Source organism: Saccoglossus kowalevskii, chromosome 11 (genome assembly GCF_978046115.1).
Source record: "Saccoglossus kowalevskii chromosome 11, keSacKowa6.1, whole genome shotgun sequence".
Lineage (NCBI taxonomy): Eukaryota > Metazoa > Hemichordata > Enteropneusta > Harrimaniidae > Saccoglossus > Saccoglossus kowalevskii.
The window spans coordinates 6086129-6099904 of record NC_140651.1 but is presented as its reverse complement, the minus strand read 5'-3'; the positions used below and the strand labels follow the sequence as shown (position 1 = coordinate 6099904).

General features: G+C 34.6%; 2 protein-coding genes across 2 annotated transcripts; one reads left to right on the top strand and one right to left on the bottom strand.

Moving 5' to 3' along the window:
• The first annotated feature begins 522 nt into the window (after positions 1-522).
• LOC102806405 (uncharacterized) lies at positions 523-8718 on the top strand. The gene is made up of 3 exons (XM_006815919.3): positions 523-598; positions 2237-4953; positions 5958-8718. Exons 1-3 carry the CDS (start codon positions 532-534, stop codon positions 6864-6866), a joined length of 3693 nt encoding a protein of 1230 aa, XP_006815982.2. The 5' UTR covers positions 523-531; the 3' UTR covers positions 6867-8718.
• On the bottom strand, positions 8640-13722 carry LOC100375269 (uncharacterized). Its single transcript, XM_002734301.4, has 9 exons — positions 13689-13722; positions 13384-13599; positions 13173-13220; positions 12715-12791; positions 11576-11630; positions 11201-11381; positions 10029-10141; positions 9788-9889; positions 8640-9410 (listed from the first exon to the last, which is right to left on the bottom strand). The coding sequence occupies exons 2-9, from the start codon at positions 13546-13548 to the stop codon at positions 9396-9398; spliced, it is 756 nt and encodes a 251-aa protein (XP_002734347.2). The 5' UTR covers positions 13549-13599; positions 13689-13722; the 3' UTR covers positions 8640-9395.
• Between the last annotated feature and the right edge of the window lie 54 nt (positions 13723-13776).

Here is a 13776-nt window from a genome sequence, read left to right as displayed (position 1 = left end):
TAAAACAAACTAGATTTTGAGCTGTATTTTAAAGCGCGGTAGTCGTCGCGCTGCGCATGTGCAAGAAATATGGGTCTCATATAAACAAAGACGGCGACTTTGACTGTTTCGCAGATCAACGAGTACGAAATGAGACGTTTCCAAGCAATTTTCATGTTATTGGAAGGTACCGAAGGAGTCACCGGCGGTAATCAATGCAAGTCGCGCCCAGGTCAAACCTCATTTGATTGTGGGAAAATCAATGTTTATCAACACAAATGTCGCACATGCGCGCTTTAAACTGAAGTTTTATAGAAGAATTTAGTCAGACCAGATATAAATTGCATTTCTAAGGATGCAATACATTATTGTTATTATTAAGAACAAAAATACCAAAATATCTATTACATATGTTTATATATACATTGTATATGAATTTATGTGATGCAGTCTACATACGCATAAATTATAATAATATAAGCCGATCACTCCCGTGACGTAAAAGTCTTTTGTGATATCGCCGTAGGTGGCGTATGCCATATTTATTTCAAAATGGCGGCCCAGAGCTGGGTTGTGGACGAAGATCGCGTCAGAATTCGCCAAAATCAAGAACTCGGAGGTAAATATTCTCATTATTTTTATATATTTATGAATCTCCAATATTCAGGGATCAATAATGTTTGCAAATTGATTTTTAAATTGCAGCATTACATAGTGCATTCTTTGTTGTGTATTTGGCAATCTCAATTCAAACTGCGTCTTAGGACCTTGCCGAGACTCTATGCAACGCTTCTGTTTCAGTGCTTGTTGATTGTTTACGTTACAAATATTTCAAACCTTCGCAACATTTCGATTATTTTATGATCATTGGATGTATTAATTTATTATCTTCATTGGTTTTGTCGATCTCTTTGATTTTAGTGACTAGTATTTCGAAATTCCGACCAAGATTACACAGAATTATTAAACACTTGATAAAATTGATGTTGAAATTAATACTATCTAATTCTATCTAATCTGACGGCCACGCAATATATGTCTTTATTTTGAGTAAATTAACTATTCAAAGATTACATGATTATAGATTCTTAATTGCTCCCATCACAGAGTATTTCACAAATCTGGCGAAATACTTGCTACTACCAAAAACAGTAATTTTTTTGAATAAATAGCAGATCCTGTTGGAAAAGTTTGATGTAGGATCAACAACTGCAAGGTTTTCAAAGTTGATTTTGGCTGCGCCATTATTAATCTTGAACGCTAATAGTTACTTGACTTCTCAGCAGGGCATTTTTAATGAAATTGACATATACACAACAAAACATCACCCTGAAATACTAAAGTTTATACTTGAAATATTTAGTTACCTTATTTAGTTTTATTTAAAATCGGTTTTCAAGCTACATGATTTTCTAGGCATGCAGATTCCTCCATTTTGCTAATAGCACTCTCACATCAATCTTGACAAAAATTAAAACAGCCAAAGTCACTATACATGCTCATACAATGTATAACTGCTATTTGAGTTGTAAATATTTAGGTTTATAGACAGTTTATTCTGTGATACATGTATAAAAAAATTTTCAAAATGAATCCTAAAATGATTTAGAATCAACCTGCAGTGTTCTCCCCAGAATACAAACAGATAGCATGTTGGTACTGCCACAGTGCTGTGTTTTACCACCATACTGGTCTCACTGCTACAAGTGTCATTTCTGTGTCATTGTTGACATTTTAAATCAAATAAATAAGTTGCTGAAAACTTCAAACATGTGTGTTGTTGTAACAGCCAATAATTTTATGCATTGTCTCGTGTAATTGAGTAGGTTAACCACCATCTCTGTTTGGAACAATTTTCATTTGAAATTCAAATGAGACGATTTGTTTGGGTAGACAAGTGTTTCACTTTATTCTATGAAGCTTCAATCATACAGAAATTATAACAGACGTAGTCACTGCACACGCTCATACAAACGTTAGTGATTATAAATATTTAATAATTTCTGAAATACATGGCATTGTTGGTTTCAATCTCAACCACACTAAGTACCTTGCTTCTAACAACTTCTGACAAATGAGATATGCAAAGAAGGTCTCAATAGATCAGTAGCCAATCAGGAACACAATTTGTTCAGAGTTCATGTAGAATGGCCTACAGAACATCAGATGTGAATAAAAGATACTTCACATTCAGCTTTATTTTGTTTAACTTTTCCATCTTTATTTGTCACCACTCAAACCTATTTTTTCGTTACAGTGAAAATTGAAAAGCCTAGTTTGACTGGAGATGGAAAAAGTAAAAATACAAATTGGACATTTGCCTCAAGTGATTCTGGTAATACTGCTGTTAGTAACCCTGCCAATTTATCCAATATAAACATTGAATCCAACCTCGCTACATATAGAAACAGTAGTGGTGTGTTTATACCATCCACACAGAGTGTGTCCACAGACAGTACATGGCACCAACCAGTAAGCTATGTGTCTACGATGCCTGCTAGTTATACCACTCAAAGTACAGTCCCTCAACTCTATCTACAAAAGACAAGATATGAAATTCCAAGGAATGGTCCACTGCCTGCTGTCAGTCATTTTTTTACAAACAGTATGTCCACAGCTAATGTCCCTCCTTTAACTTCGCTGTATTCAACACAGTCTGGTGATATCCCTGCTTCACTGCCAAGTGTCAGTTCTATTGGTTTGCAAAATGCTCAGTCACAAGGTAAAACTTCACACATTGAAGTAAGGAAGCTGCAAAACTTGATGGCATATGCCCCTCCTAGACTAAGCAGCACTGAACAGCCATGTAGTACAATGACATCGCAGTGTAACTACACATCTAACAACACTACTGATATGAATAGTCAGTCTGCTGCTTCCTGGGAGAAAAGTAAACAACAAATCAGTGAGTGGTTGCAAATAGGAGAGCAAAATAATGGATCAGCTCCTCCAAACTGTACCCTAGTACCTAAACATAGTATTACTGGTTCTCCAAATAATATCACATCAAGTCTACAACCAAGTATTAACTTTTACAACAGACTACAGAATAGTTCTGTTGTTGTACCAAGTCTACAAAGTAGCTCAACTGGGACTGAAATACAACAAAGTATTGCAAATACTAGTCAAGGTGTGGGATTGGTAGGACAGCCAGTACAACATAGACAGATTAGCTGGAATCCTGGAAGCGATGGTGTGGATGGCTCAAGTAGTATATATACAAACCAACAGTACCCAACAGTTAATATCAAATCAGAACCCAGTGATTGGACAGTGGTTGGACATCACTCTGATACACCACTATCAAAGAAAATAAAAACAGAACCAATGGAGAAGTACCCCAACTATTCTTCATCTGTTCAGCCAACAATGTTCAGTCAGCTAAGTTCTAATCAAAAGACATCTAACTTTGATATGGCAAATACCAGTCTGCAGCAAGGACAAATTTCAGTAGCTCCCAGTCCAGAGTATGCTACGTTAACCAATGTATCATTTTCTCATGATCAGCAAAACATGACAAATCAGCAGAACTCGGCAAACCCTGTTCCAGTTAGTTTATCTCATTCATTTGTGCCAAATACCAGTTCAACTTTTCCATTGGTTCCTACTTCATTGTCTTCACAGGAACATATGCCAACTGCTGCCACTAGTGTCAAGACTCCAAGTTTAAATTCAGTTTACTGCATTCAGTCTCCAGGTGCCAATACTCAAAACAGCAATAAAATAATCAAACCAACACCAGTTCTTACCAATCGTATAAAAGCAACAAATCAAAGCATGCAGTCAAAAGTGAAATCAAGGTTTCAACATGGATCAATGTTTCCTGATAGTATCTTCTCAAATGGTCTAACTGTACATACGAAAGATTCTGTTGCAACTAAGGGCATGCCTGTGCTATCTATTCTGTCTGTTGGAGCACAAACTATTGTAGAAGTTAAGAGAAGTGAGGCGCAGACAGTGGTGCAAAAAACCTTGCCTATATGTACTGTTCAAGGTACTATCAATCAAAACACTGTAATAACAGCAAAACAGCCTTATATTAATGACCACAGAGTCAAAGTAAATTCTACATCATTTCAACAAAAATTAGCTGCAGAACATGGAAATAGTACTCATTCGATACGAAACCAGACTGGAAACTGCACTAATTCGGCACAGATCATGACTGGAAATAATAGCCACCCGACACAGATACAGACTGACAGCAACTGTCATCTGGCACAGATCCATACTGGAAACAATACCCACCTGGCACAAATCCAGACTGGAAACATTTCTCATCCATCTATGATCCAAACTGGATCTTTACCGCATAGTAGAAACAATATCCATCTGACACAGATCCAGACTGGAAACAGTACCCATCCATCTCAAATCCAAACTGGAAACAGTACCCATCCGGCACAGTTCCAAACAGGATTTTTACCACATAGTAGAAACACTACCCTTTCGACGCAGTTACAGACAGGAGCGATGCCTATTCAACCGGTACAGATCCAGACTGGAACAATGCCTGTCAGTCTGGCACAGATGCAAACTGGATTTTTACCACATAGTAGAAACATTACCCTTCCAACACCGATCGAGACTGGAACAATGCCTATTAATCCAGTGCAGATCCAACCGGGATCTATACCTCCCAGGTCCTCGGACTTTAGAGGTACTACTACTTCGGAACAGATTCAGACTGGCGTAGTTCCTGTTCATCTGGAACAGATAAAACCACAAACAATGCCTGCGAGTACATTGGAACACACTCCCCATGTAAACCAGACACCTGTCCATTCAAACCAGTCCCAAGTTGTCGGGATATCTGAGCGAATCCATGGCAACACTCTACAACACAGCCATACTGCAATGATTCGTAACAACTCAAACTTGACAGAATCCAGATCAATCCTTAAAAGAACGTTGGAAGGTGACAATGCTTTGCATTTGCAGGGGATTCAACCGGTTTCACTACCACAAAGTAAGGTGTGTAGTGTTTAATTATTTCATATTTGTCATGTAATTTAACACATCAGGGCAAATCATCATATCACTTACATATAAACTCTTTTTAGGGAAAACTTTAATCTGAACAGAAATGATACTAGTAATAAGTGTAGAAAACAAATTTTTGTGTTTCTGGTCATTGTGCATCAACTCAAAATGTGCAAGTCACTGCTTATTTTTGAATTTTTTGTCAGAATTCTATCAACAATTCAAAGATGCAATATGGATGAAAATTTATTGTTTAATATTGTTGTTTGATACTCCATATTATAGTCCAAATTGAACTTTGATTTGTCATCAACTAAAAAATGGATTTGTATGACACGCATCTGTATCAATAATCAAACCCACTAAAGTATGCATGTAAAGTGAGTGTTATTTTCGTTGTACGTACCAAAATACACTGTACACATGCATATGAGAGAAAACTTTCAGTTCATGATAAATCATAGTGCAATTGTATCTATCAACATACAGTATCAAAAAACAATAGTAAAAATTACATACTACATCGTTAAAAAAATTTCAATTCTCTTAAAAGCAATGTTATTAATTACCATACTCATCTGTCTAAGTGTCCACCCTCCACATTACTTTTGGGATCACGTTTGGCTAATCGCCCATCCCTTCCAAAATGCTCAAAATTTGACTGTCTATTTATAAGACCTGGTCTTTGAGCATTGTTTGACATTGTGAATACTGGTATTCAAATTTATATACTAGTAATACATATAACATGCTAATTTCCATTTTTTTTTTTAAATCATGCTGTTTTTTGCTGAAATCCAACAGATCTACTTCAAAATCGTAATTCACTTGTGCATTGAATTGTGTTGGTACAAAACTGCATTCTGGGTAACAGACTTGATCTATCAGGTCCATGTGGTCTATTGTGTACATGTGTCACGGCATAATCCCATATTTCTCAAAGTTATTGATATAATAGGTCTCAAGCTAAGTTGGTCATTTTTCTTTTTCAAGAGAATCAACAAGAACGGAACGATGGAGACAGATCAACCAATAAAAACATGTATGAACACTGGGCATTTAATTCTCACTTGAACGAACCAGAAGACTGTATCAACGTAGGTAATATGCACGCTCTCTACAAGATCTTGAGACTTAGGACGATGAATGCAGGAACCATTGTAACTAATGTCTTGGAAGATAATTGCTTAGATACTATCGAGGCTAATGCGTTAATGCAAACTGCTGTTGATGCAGTTGCATGTCAGAGTGATTTCCCACCTTTCAATGGAGGTCAACAGCCTGGAGATTATAGTAGTAGTCATAATATTGTTAGAATTACAGAGATGGACACATGTAAGATAAACGCAAGTGATGTTAGAACTTCGTCATTGGCTAACCAGAATTTTGTAACTGGTATGTCAAAGGGAGATATCTCAAGTTTTAATCAAGACTCTCAGAATTCTTGTAAACGAGTACATGATGACATTGGAGAGACAATGCCCCACCGAGTAGGTGTAACTGATACAAGGTCACAGCAGATTTCTGCCAAAGGTGTTTTAGAATCTGTCGTATTGCGACTACAAAGACTGAGGAGACTTAATAAAGGTAGACCAAAAATTAAAAAAGAACCTGTGGTTCATAAACATACAAGGCACTTTCTAAAACCAAAGAAATCAATGGGAGGACTTCATGACTATTATTCAAGGAAGTCTGTGTCGGTAAAACAGGAGCGTGAGGATAACTCAGAGTACGGAAGCAATGTTTATGAGAAAGCATGTTCCTCTGTGTGTGCTGCTCGTGATGAATCATGTTCTCAAGAACCAGCAGTTGTAGAGATTTCAATCAATGAAACAGGACAGACTGTAAGTACAGGTAACACTGATAATGGAAAATCTGTATCTATTAAAGTGGAGCCAAGTTAATATGATTGAACCCAAGATGGTAAAATATGAGGTGATACAACTCGAATGAAGACTGAATTTATAGTGTCCCTAATCAAATTATGAGGACATTAAAAAATCCATACATTTAAAGCCATAATTTTATTTCACAAATTGGAATTTTTAATACCTTTATTATTCAGCTAGTAATATATTCTATATTTGTAAATTTATATTTGTCTCAAGATGTAACATATAGAAGAAAAAAAAAAGATTTTATTTTGTTTTTTGAATGACAAGACAGAAATGTATCTTAAAAACTTCACTGCCCTCTATTTTTTTTTCTTTTTTAAAAATAATTTTCTACTATATGCACGTGGTGCTGTATTGTCAAAACTGTTAAACTCTAGCTTATCATCACTACACGCAAATCATAAAGTTTGTAGTTTTGGGGCTTGTCAGTGTACCTAGTTACAATGCTCGTAATGACTCATCTCTTTCCACTATCAATGGTATAGTAGATTGGATTGGCTAAAAGACCTGCTAACAACTGTCAAGCATACAATATTTAAACTGGCCATTATATTTTATTTCTTTAGAAGATATTTCCTATAATGTTTGCATAAATTTGATTGGGTAATGAGTTATTACTATCATGCTAACTAGGCCATTAATAGTGTTGCATATACAGTGTGTAGCAAGTAGTTGCAAGGCAAGTGTATCTTGCCATCAGCAGGTATGCCTCTGGTATTAATAATTCATGTATTATAAAGCTAACTTTATCTCTTTGCAGCTTATAGTTACTGGTATCTCCCACTTGTAATAGAATAATTCTGTAATCATGTCACAATTATATTATTCATATAGGTACCAAGTAATTACCACTGCCAATGGCACCTTAGATTTCATTAGGTAAAATATGATTCCGTAGCACTTTGATTGATACTTGTAAATTAATAAATTACCATCTATGGCATAGAACGACAGTCCCTCTATAGCTCAGTCTTGAAGTCTTTGAGTGTCTTTGAAACAGTAGATAAATAAATACAACAGATTGGAATCATCGCCTTGACAATATTTGTGCATATCATTAAGGCTCCACAAAGAAAACGCAACTGTATGTTGTAGAAATCAACCATGGACAGTAATGATCCAGTTACCATTGGTTTCCATGGGGAAAACAGGTTTCATCTTATTGCAATTTCATTTTGTTACATATTGTGAAAAATAAACCTATGATTATGAGGTACTTGTGTTGAATCAGGAATTTCTGTTTACTATTTATGTTTTATGAAAAAATACTTTAACATGGATTGTTCAAAAAGCATTTTTTCAGCAAAAACATATATCGAAATAAGCTGATGACTTGTGTCTAAAATAATTATGATCACTTTTGAAACAAAGTATATTTTTTTCACCCCCATTTATCAAGTCAAATGCCCATGAATGACTTTAATCTTAATTTTTCAAAACTAGGATTTTACTTTTGATAATAGGTCAGGAAATGAGGCAACAATTTGTTCACATCCTTATCTATAAAACAACTTTCACAGACTTTTGGCTACCAGCAGTGCAAACAAATATGTATACAAGATTGTAATAATTCATACCTCAAACAATTGTTGATTCAAGACTGGTCTATAGAGGGACTGCTTAAATACTAGTATGACTATGGTTTCAAATTCAGATATTTTTCATCTTGAGTTTGAGCTGTTGTCTATTTTAAATGGTCACTTATTACATATAGATAGGTTTGAAGTCAAAGCAGTGCCAAGCTGTGATCATTCTTAGAATATTCTATGCAATAAAACAAGATTTTCATTTTCATTTTTATTAATAACTTTCAATTTCTTATTAAAAATATCAATAAACATGTACATTTTACCCAAAACAATCTCTGTGCATTATTTTTCATTTACATACAAGCGCTGATGGTAGTTCACCACAGACAATATTTCAAGTTTGTCCGACAGCTCTTAAAGTATATACACGCATCACTTGTTAAATATGCGAATGAATGAGTGGTCTGTCAAGGCTAGCATTTCTCATACCACGTAAAGGTCTTCAAATCAGGAAGAAGGGTAATAATTATACTGGCACTAACAGCAGCACTCTAATTCATGTTTTTTCTTTATAGTGTGTGTGTGACAGCAGTCCTAAAAACATCAGGAAGAGAATTTGAGAGACTTTTAGCTTTGCTGTTGACAAAGTCTAATTGTAGTGAATATTTTTGGTATAAAATGAATTGAGAACAGCTAGCCAAATTGCCTTGATATTGTATATGTACACATGTTGCTATTTCAGAGTGGACCTCTCAGATTTGTTTATTTCGTGACAACACGTCAATTCTCTAATGTCAGTGAATATTTTTGGCAAACATTTTTGAGGTTTTTTTGAAAAACTGAATGCAAGCAGGATATAACTTGAAGATAACTACAGTGATGTGGATCTATCCTTTACAACGTATTCTTCTACGAATCTTATAAGATATTATAGTCAGCTAGTGGTACCGGTAGTCCTGTTAAAAATACGATGTTACATCAAATGGTACTTTACCAAGGTTACTATTGGTCAAAGTGTCGCCTCCTAGAAATAAGATATACAAAATTGTATAATCTACACATAAACCAGCTGGAATTTTTTGAATAAAATAACAAAACATCATGCTCGTTATTTATACAAAGTTTGAATGAAACTGGCCCAGGCATTGCTTAAGAATTACATTTTTTGAATTTTAACCAATATTTTGATGAGAATGAATAATAGTTCTGAAAATAAACACATGAGCTTGCCAACATGAACAATTTTAACCACAATTCCTAGTTATCTGATCCAATATGAACTTGAAAAGCTTTGGACAACGTTCAGGTACCATGTACAATGAAAAAAAAAAGTATGCATTTTCAGAATGTCTAAGCTGTATTACCGGTATGTTACATTAGGCATATGATTACATTGCTTACCTCACACATAACATAGTGATGTTCCCAGACTGTGGTAAGATGTTCAGGTTCATAAAACTCTCGATGTAAACCAAGTTCAAACATATCATAAGCTAACTTCATCTGAAACATTCAATACTAAATACGTTACATGCGAGAACAATAGACATGAAAGTAATAAAATCATGAAGCAAAGACTTGAACTCATGATTTTCAGAAAAGTCTCCATTCTCACACTTGGTTGTTATGTATTTGAACATACCTGTGCAGCACATTTATCCGAGGGCATCTTTCCAACGGATGTTCCCAATCCCGGTGATATCACACTTTTTATTGGATTATCCCCTTCTTTTAAATTGGCATTATGTTTCTGAACTGAAAATAAAATACAGATGTAAGGGTATGTATTCTAGGTAATATGAAAATCACATGTTTTGTTTGATATGAGCATATTCACTGTGTTTTAATTTCACGATTTTGTCAAGGAAACAATGAGTTTTATTGTTATTTTACATATTCACACAGATTTAATTTAGCGGATTTTACTCTTATAAAAATTAGTAAAATCAAAATAGTAAAATTAAAACCCAGTGAAATAGTAAAATTAAAATAGTAAAATTAAAACCCAGTGAAATAGTAAAATTAAAACCCAGTGAATAAGTAATGCATTTACAGTACACATATAGGTACCTCAGGTGGATCTCTATCAGATTTGTTCATTTCGTGATGATATTTTCAATTCTCTAATTTAGATGAATATTTTTTGTCATTTTTGGTAAAAGTGATATTTTCGACTTCGTCTTAAAAACTGCATGTCTGAGGAAAGAGCCGTGTCCAGCCAAACGGTTCCACTGTAAACAAATTATGGGTATTGTTCAAAAACTTTTGATATTACTTAACCCTGAATAATACCTATCCATAATTATTTACGACAGAAAACTATGACTCCATTTTATCATCAATGTACAGCAACAAGACAAGATCTAAAGATTCTGTGGAAGCAAATGTAATAAACTTATATGCAATTCAGTATCATACAGCCAACATTTTCGCTATTACAAAAATAGAAAATTTCTAGTTCCATGGTTTACATTTCTCTTATTGCAATGAACTTGAATGTTACATTACTGCTTACAGAACTCAATCAACAACCATGACCTGCCCTATACTGTACAGGTAAATTCATTTACATACTGCTCGCCCAATTCTGTTTAGTCTGTAGCCTATTTGGTGAGTAAAGGTGGAGTCATGTCTTAAAAACCATGCAATTACCATCAGAGATAACAAAAAAATGTGACATTGTTTGATGTAAGCATGGGTGGAATACAAATGATGATGAGATACCTGCCAATATTATTGCACGGAATGCAAGAAATGATGATGAGATACCTGCCAATATTATTGCACGGAATGCAAAAAATGATGATGAGATACCTGCCAATATTACTGCACGGAATGCAAGAAATGCGTTCGGTGTTTTAGCTACTACTTCTGGCACTCTCATTGTTGGCGCTGATATCAGATATTTGATTGGTTTACCACCATTAAAAGCTGACCAATCCATACTGTCTTCTTTAGCACCACCTTCAAATGTTGGGATAATAACGGTATCGCCCTGAAATAAAAAAAAACATTGATGAGGAGAAGTAAGTTTGCACCATTTGAGAGAATACAAATTATATACATATATATCCCACAATGCAATGCAACAAATATGTCATCATAAAAGTGCTCTAACTGAGCATTCTACATCCACATCTGGCATTCTGCTTATAGCTTCCTTTGTATTACTTGCTGTTAATCACTTACCACAAGAATCTCACCATCCTTTTCTTCTCTGATTACTTTCTGTAGTCGCTTTTGCCTGTTATAAAAAAAGTACCGGTATGTAGGAAACTACAATTGTTAGCCAGACAATGACCACATATGTATGGGTTATGATTATTGATATAAATGTATTGATATGAGTAAGGTGGGATTATAGATACTTAGACTGGTGGGCATTGTTAGTCTCCATTCGGGCACAGTTCAAAAATGGGAACTTATGGAATAACCTCTGTGCAACATAAATATTCAAATATATTAGTTTGACTATCTGATTCAAAATGGCCAAATGGCGGCCATTTTTGTGCTAAATAATCAAAAAAAATCATTTATGGATGAATTTTGTTCAAACTTGGTACATACGCTGGACATTATGAGTTCCTGATGCACATCATTTAATTCTTCAGAATGGATTCAAAATGGCCATCTGGCAGCCATTTTTTTTTAATGAATGCACTTCTAGAGCCATATTACTGACATGTTTTTACTGCTTATGTTAAAATATTCATTATATTATAGATCATCATGTTATAGATATACATGTATAGATGTAAATTTATTCAAAATGGCCGATTTTGTATTAATTAATGCTATTCCAGAGCAATATCTCTCAATATGGACAAGTACTCGTTGATGATCGGATGCAAGATATCAATCATTTTAATGTTAAAAAAATCATCATAATCAAGTATCAGCTTGTTTGTGTTCCAGCTATAAACATATATATTACCATAAACAAAACTATATATTTTAAATTTGATAACTAACGGGGACTGTGCCATGCATGGCTTGTTTATATAAATATAAAACGAAATATTATGTACTTCAAAAAACAAAAATAATTAAAATATAGTAGAAAAGTTACCAGACATTTCACAGTAAGATTGTCATACAGTAGTCAGTGCCTACTGGTGTATAGATATATACACAGTTTGATCAAAACAGCATATCTAATTGTCATGTTATGCTAAAAGTTCAAGTTTTATACATATGGAATGAATGTATCACACAATAAATGATACTGGTACGCAAAACAAATTTTTCTTTAAATGTTGTAAATTAACCAATATTAATGCCTTTTTAAATAAATCATACACCTAATAACTTCTGCATGTTATACTCACATTTGCCATCCAAAGTGAGCACTATACACACCATCAATACCACCATCCATAAATCCAAAACTGTTGGCAGGAGACACCTAGAAATAGAGATCATTGATTGGTCAGCCTAGGCTTCAACACATTGTATGTCACAATTTTCCCTCCAAAATGTCACAGCAAAGTAAGAATAAGTATTTTTCAGCAATTTCTCTGTTAATATTTGTGCAGGCAAAAAATTTACAGATATGCTCAGAATTACAATTTTTGTAGGGATTTTTTCTTCAGATTTTAAAATCATGTACAAATCGCCAGACAAAGACAAATTGACAAACAGTTGTCATTTAATCCACAGTCACTACTGTGATTAGTCAATCTTTACGTATAATCATTGCTATAATTCAAATCATTCAGTTAGAAGGTAAGAATTATTTTTGTGGTTGGCAGCGATAGGGGGCAACGTCTGAATAAATTATACATACAATGGCATCAGCACTTGGAGCTTCTTCAAAAATATCACCTTGTGAAACCTACAAAGGATAATTTTACAATGATAACAATCAAACAACGTCTTGAACAATGGTTATATACAGTATGTATACCGGTCATTCATTCATTCATTCATTCATTCGTTCGTTCGTATATTTCATTATTAATTTACACTCGGATTGGATTACACTCGTTCACCCTTACCTGTATATTATCGTATCCTTCAAAAGTCTTAGTCCACTCTTCAACCAGACTTCGTTTTATATCACGCAATCTGTACACAACATTCGTCTTGGGTGCTGGGAGCGAAGCCAGAGAAGACGATCCCACTTCTTCTGACTCGTCACGTTGTTTTCGCTGTCCTTCCATTTTAGCAGCTTATACGTTTCAAGTAAGGCGGATACTTGCTCCAACGACTTGCTGTTTAAAAGTGAAAGTACATATCATCGACGATACAACAAGCTCAATAGTTGATGTGAGTAATATTTCATATCCACGGCTGATCTCACCTGTATACACCAAGAGACCTTCTTCCGGGTTCATATTTGCATGATACCAGGTCATGGATGTTATTGTAATACACGCGTGAAATAGTAT

Coding starts and splice junctions, on each gene's coding strand:
- LOC100375269 (XM_002734301.4), bottom strand. CDS start 13,548: ATGGAAGGACAGCGAAAACAACGTGACGAGTCAGAAGAAGTGGGATCG. Junction 11,382..11,575: donor AGGATGGTGAGATTCTTGTG/GTAAGTGATTAA, acceptor TTTTTATTTCAG/GGCGATACCGTTATTATCCC. Junction 9,890..10,028: donor CGGATAAATGTGCTGCACAG/GTATGTTCAAAT, acceptor TGAATGTTTCAG/ATGAAGTTAGCTTATGATAT.
- LOC102806405 (XM_006815919.3), top strand. CDS start 532: ATGGCGGCCCAGAGCTGGGTTGTGGACGAAGATCGCGTCAGAATTCGC. Junction 599..2,236: donor CCAAAATCAAGAACTCGGAG/GTAAATATTCTC, acceptor TTTTCGTTACAG/TGAAAATTGAAAAGCCTAGT. Junction 4,954..5,957: donor TTTCACTACCACAAAGTAAG/GTGTGTAGTGTT, acceptor CTTTTTCAAGAG/AATCAACAAGAACGGAACGA.